At 33.5% G+C, this 6512-nt stretch overlaps 1 protein-coding gene across 1 annotated transcript; it reads left to right on the top strand.

Moving 5' to 3' along the window:
- Positions 1–1711: 1711 nt before the first annotated feature.
- LOC109862909 (fructose-1,6-bisphosphatase 1) lies at positions 1712–6143 on the top strand. The gene is made up of 6 exons (XM_020443075.1): positions 1712–1922; positions 2267–2443; positions 2548–2809; positions 3313–3777; positions 4462–4651; positions 5836–6143. The coding sequence occupies exons 2-6, from the start codon at positions 2386–2388 to the stop codon at positions 6046–6048; spliced, it is 1188 nt and encodes a 395-aa protein (XP_020298664.1). The 5' UTR covers positions 1712–1922; positions 2267–2385; the 3' UTR covers positions 6049–6143.
- Positions 6144–6512: the final 369 nt, after the last annotated feature.

Here is a 6512-nt window from a genome sequence, read left to right as displayed (position 1 = left end):
AAATATCGCACACAATTTCAAAATCGTTGAAAACGAGAGATGGAAATATGTTAGCTTATAGAAGTCTCAATAAATTGAATCGATTTATCAAAAATATCAAAGATCCTGTAGATATTTAACGAAAAAACGTAGTTTATAAGTTGCAATGTAATGATTGCGATGCTTCGTACGTAGGCCAGACTATGAGACAACTCAAGACTAGGGTTTCCGAACACAAAAATCAAATTAATCGTCGCGTGAAGAATGTTTCCGTAGTCACACAGCATAGAATTGACACTGACCACAATTTCAATTGGCAAAATGTCAAAGTCTTGGACACAGAATCTTTCTTTTTCAAGAGATCCGTTTCTGAGATGATACACATCAAATTACAAAGCAATTCAATTAACGTCATGTCGGACACGGACAAGCTGAAAGCATATTTGTCATTTTAAGAAAATTATAGGGCGTCTTGATCTTCGTTCGGTTGAAGCGATGTGGTGGGGATGATACCGTTACATGTATCTTGAGTGTGAAGGGGACCGCTCAGCATAGTTGCAAACTCGAGCCGGCTAGCACCGAGAGCACCGAGGTGTTGGGAGCCACTGGGAACACGCACACAAGCGAGAACCGCCGTCCGTGTGTGTGTTCCACGCACACGGACGGCGGTTCTCGCTTGTGTGCGTGTTCCCAGTGGCTCCCAACACCTCGGTGCTCTCGGTGCTAGCCGGCTCGAGTTTGCAACTGTGCCGCTCAGTCTGTCAGTTACATTCGAAGCGGGAGGACGATTTGCGTCCTGTTGCGTAATATTGATGACTACGTGACTGCCATTTCCGCCTCTGTTTTTCTCATACCGAATATTCATGTAGCGTATCTTTTCTTATCCATAATCTTCATGATCTTGAATGGATCATTATTTTTGTAAGTTTTTATTAAAACACTGAAGAAGATCCCATAGTGGATCGAAATGTTTGTTAAAACTTTTTTAAAATCTTAGAACTATAAAAGAATTGTATCCGAACATCTGGTGTTAGCTTGTTATTGCCACTTTCTTAATTCTTTTTATTTTAATAATTTATTATCGTTACAACATAATATATGCGGTATAATACTTGATATTATTAATTAACACAAAAATCATAAGTATATAAACAGAGCGCAGAAATGTAATGAATCTCACGTCGCCTTTATAGGTCATTTCAGATTATATAGAAGAAATTATTAATAAATTTGTAAAATCTCTAGAAGTTTGTCATTACAGTAAGAAAGCTAAACGTTAATACAATAATATTTTTGACGATAATACGAAATATTTTTTTATTCTTGCAATTAATTTATTTATAATATATACTTGTGAGTTATTTGTGTGTTGTACAAAAATGAATAATTTAAGATTAATAGTTTATAAGATCAATATTACAACACGATTTTTTTAATGAAGTAAACTTCGTTTAGTGTTTACACTGTGTAATGACAAGAGAAGAAAAGACTATTATATGTATATATTTTTTACAATCACTCTTTTTATCTTATAGTAATTGCGTAATGCATTTGCACATTGCAACATAACTAGAGCAGTACCGTGATATTGTGTTAGAAACACAGTCGATGTCAAACAATTATTTGTGTTTTCCAGTTGTGTAATCATATTGGATAAACGACAAGTTTTATTAATGTTACTGTTATTTATTTTACACAAATCATGCATAACCAGCTTGGCTAACTCTTAGTTTAAATCCTTTCAGCACGCATTCGCAAAAGAGTGTAGTATTGATCGACTCGGTCAGTAGTGCGCCAGCGCAAATCGACGGACTCAACAAGAAGCATTCATAAGCGCGAACTATCCTTAGCAGTAGTACATACATTCACTTGACGTCCGTCTGCCGTTATGTTCTTCAGCACGTTTGCTACAGAAAGCATAGATGCAATCATTATGTCTAGTGGTAAGTTTTTATTAAATTCAAAAAAATAATAAATAATATCGCTTTGTTACAAACAGAAATATTTTTATATTTTACTAGGAGAAAAATCGAATTATTTTTCTGTCACATTAATATCGAATAAAAAAAACTTACATAGAGTACAAGTAAATTTATTGATATCGTTTGTATTATGCCACATTGTCGATAGTTTCTAAGCAATATTTACTTGAAATATCTGTATTTTTATGTTATATAAATATGTGCTTTATAAAGGCATGTTTTATTGTGTATGCTCTTTTTAAAATTTACAAAAAAATTGACCGATCGACATAGCTAATTTATCAATTATCTTTTTTACCGCTCAGTGAAACAGGAATTACATCGCCTTCTCAATATTACCAAAACAAGTATATCGGAAATTGGTAAAAAGAAATTTCTTTACTCTGATGATTTTGGATAAAACTAGTTTTGGCTAGAGAAGTGCATGCTCTCATTGATCAAATGTGACCAGTACTATCAACACGTAGAAACCTGCGAGTTCGGTAATTCGATATACACACTACTACTGCTACTTTCACTCTCGCGATAAGACGCTAGCTAGTCTTTGCCCCGGTCTTTGAACTTATATAACATTTCGCTTCGTCAGCTATTCAGTTCTCCACTTCCCGCACGGCGCATCTCGTTCCTCACTCGTCTGATTTGTTGCGTTGTCTTACGAAAACTACAGCTGCGATGGCATCGAAAACCTCAATAATGGACTCGGATTGTATGACGCTGACAAGATTTGTATTAGCAGAGCAGCGCAAAGTACCGGCAGCGACAGGCGATCTGACCCAGCTACTCAACAGCATACAGACAGCTGTAAAGGCCGTTAGCTCAGCTGTGAGAAAAGCTGGTATTGCTAACATGTGAGTAGACATCGAGATGACGGTCTAAATTGAGCGTGCTGTAGAAACATTGCGGTTAATATGTTTTTTCTTGTATAATATATGTGTATTTTGGAAGCGTTCCAACTGTGACAATGTTTACTTAATTGGTGGCGTGACGTATATCTCTATTATTCTAATGTATTTCGGTAAGCGTATATTTGTCGTACTAACTTATAAATAAATAATTTTTATTGTTACGTGTGTCTAGCGTTTATTGCGTTGATATGAACCAATCTCACACTTATGAATTTGTTTTATCATATGTCACAAAACAAACTTTTTTTTTCTATTCGACTTGATTCTATCGCTTGTAAGTAAAATCAGATAAATACTATTAAATTTTATTATTGTTTTCGAGTAAAATTTTTATATAAAATAATTATGTGTATCTATGCCACATTGTGATTATTAATAAACTCAAGTTCGAGCTACATTTAATCTGCTACACTAACATTTCTTTAGAAATATTTCGTTGTACTAAGGTATGGCATCGCGGGTAATATTAATGTCCAAGGCGAAGAAGTCAAAAAGCTGGACGTCCTGAGCAACGAGCTCTTCATTAACATGCTGACGTCCTCCTTCACTACGTATGTGCTTGTAAGCGAGGAAAATCAGCACGCGATCGAGGTGGAGACAGAAAAGAGTGGTAAATACATCGTATGCTTTGATCCACTTGACGGCTCATCCAACATCGACTGCCTCGTTTCGGTGGGCTCAATCTTCGGAATTTATAAAAAATCGGAACAATCTGGGAAAACTGCAACGCAGGCTGTGTTACAACCGGGACAAAACTTGATTGCAGCTGGATACGCTCTCTACGGCTCGGCGACCATGATAGTACTCTCGATCGGTCGTGGCGTTAATGGATTCACATACGATCCGGCCATCGGCGAATTTATATTAACTGAAAGAAATATGCGTATACCTGAACGAGGGAATATATATAGGTACACAATATTATTAATATTAGTAATAAAAAAAAAACACTTTCTTGTAATAAAACTTGTATTGTGGAAGATGGCGTTATTCTCATAGATTGATATCCGAATAATACTGCGAGAGAAACACCTCAAGTGCCTCGATGGCTGAATTGGGAAAGCGATCGCACAGAAAGCGGGAGATTCCAGGTTCGGCTCCTAACCGAGGTGTTTTTTCGCAATATAATTAAATTAGGAGGAGAAAAACGAGCATTCCTCATATATGTAATAGAAATCCAGCATCCTACATAAATTTACGAATTGAAATTTCAATTCAAAAAAATTCATGTGTATAATTTACACTGAAAAATATAAATATACAGGGTGTTTTATTTTAATTGGTCTAAAATATCTTTTAAACAGTGCATTTTCGAGAAACATGTTTCAGACAAAATGTCCCTCCCCCAAATACAACAATATTTTTGTCTGAAACATGTTTCTCGAAAATGCATTGTTCAAAAGATATTTTAGACCGTCAAAAGTGAAATACCTTATATATATATACATATATTTATCTCTCACAAACATCCAGCGTTGGTTCTTATTGACCGGTTTACCGTTAGTTTTAAACTTTTATTCATTTGATTTAACATATAAGTGATTGATCATATAAAATAGAGTAGTGAAAAAAAATCACATCTTTCTTGTTTACAGTATAAATGAAGGTAACGAAAGCACATGGGATCCGGCTATCAAGGAATATATACACACAAAGAAATATCCTACTATTGGTAAACCGTATAGTGCCAGATATGTAGGTTCCATGGTCGCTGACGTGCATCGAACAATTAAATACGGTGGTATCTTCTTGTATCCTGCGACCAACAGTAATCCGAACGGCAAAGTAATTTTGCAATTTCTCAATTTTTTGTCTCTTTTTGCAATAATAAAGATAAAAAACAAAAGATAAGATAAACACCAAAAGTGATATATAAATGACAGTTTTCATGCAATAAAGTACAATATAAAATAATCCCCGATAAGAAAACATTTATGAAATTATGTGACAAAATTTTGCATGAAAATTGTGATTTGCAATTATGTAGATATATTTAAAAAAATAGATGTAAAAATATTGATCTTCTATAAAATATTTGTAACTGTTTGTAAAATTAATTTTCAAATACTATTTTGGCAAACTAATAACGATATGGCGAATCATCTTATGTAGCAGTATGTTTGCAAAATTAAATTTAAAAAGAAATTGTTCAATAATTGAAAAAAAATTTCAACTATGTGATGTTTAAAACATGTAGAAATATAATTGCATATGAAGAAATTAAATTACTTCATGTATATACTTATGGAAATGCATAACGACTCTTTTCTAATTTTTGATAAATATTATTTACAAAATTTTATTTTGACAACACTGTTGCGTTATGACGAATCATCTTAGTGCAATCATTGCAAAATCGTCGTTATTCATGATGCTATTTTTGTGCAATATTTTCACAATTTGCCTATTGGGAATATAACTTCTTTATCGCATATGTTATCCGTATTTTTTCTTTTTTTTTTTATTGTGTATATTTATATTTTTATTATTATAAAAGCCCTTTGAGTTCACTTTATCTCGAACTTAGTTATCATCACAGCTAGATTAAGTAATTCAACAACTCAGTGCAACTCAGCTTTGTTTTGTAGATGGTTATTTTATCATTTCTTCATGTGTAGATTATTGGTATATAGACTGCTGTTTTTCACATAAAAATGTAAAAAAATATTGAACTTTGTGCTTTATTGACTTTGATAACTTATGTTATTGGAACTCTTTGTCAAAATACTAATGACGTCACTCCCAGATTATTTGACAGACTCAACTTTGGAATTTTTCACACATGTACATTATGATACATTTCAAATGTGTTATCTATATATATATTTGCACTTATTATAAATATTCAACCGATAATTATTATGCAATTATGTACCGTAACGTAATTATAAATATTACAAATATTCAACCAACAGCGATAATTAGTATGCAACTATATACTGTAACGTAATTTCACAATTTCGTTTCAGCTCCGACTTTTGTATGAATGCATACCGATGGCTTTCGTAATCAAAGAAGCCGGCGGTCTGGCAACAAACGGCGAAATTGATATTTTGGACATCGTTCCGGAAAGCATCCATCAGAGATCGCCTATTTTCTTAGGATCTAAAGACGACGTTAATGATGTAATGGCGTGTATAAAGATAAAAACCGACGAATCAAAACAAAAAATTTGTTTCTAAAATAACAACTATATATTTAAATGAGACTGAACAGTTCAAGAGTGTTTCTACACATCTCATTGTTATTTCAATGCAATAAAAGTTTTTATTATCTATGTTAATGTGTATACGTTTTTATGACAACACAAATCTTAAAATTTCTATATTACTTATTTGCTATTACAAAATAATTTACTTAGTAATTGTTAATTAATTACACAGCCACACAAAAAAAAAAATTTCTTTGGCCTGGGGATCAGACCATGTTTATTATGTTTTTGGGGTCGCTGAATCCGAATCCGAGGTCCATTAAACCCCATCGGGTCGGAGTTCCGCCATAACCTCAAAAAACACCATAACAGAAATTGTCGTGATTCGCATGACAATCGTGCGAATCGGAAACATTTCGTCGAGTTCGTCTTCTTGTAGCATTAAAATCTACATTAGCCAAGTTGCCAACTAATGCAGAACTGCGGTCGCTTGAT

This window comes from Pseudomyrmex gracilis, unplaced genomic scaffold (assembly GCF_002006095.1).
Source record: "Pseudomyrmex gracilis isolate BER0280 unplaced genomic scaffold, ASM200609v1 scaffold_2615, whole genome shotgun sequence".
Classification (NCBI taxonomy): domain Eukaryota; kingdom Metazoa; phylum Arthropoda; class Insecta; order Hymenoptera; family Formicidae; genus Pseudomyrmex; species Pseudomyrmex gracilis.
This window is presented reverse-complemented; position numbering and strand designations above follow the sequence as displayed.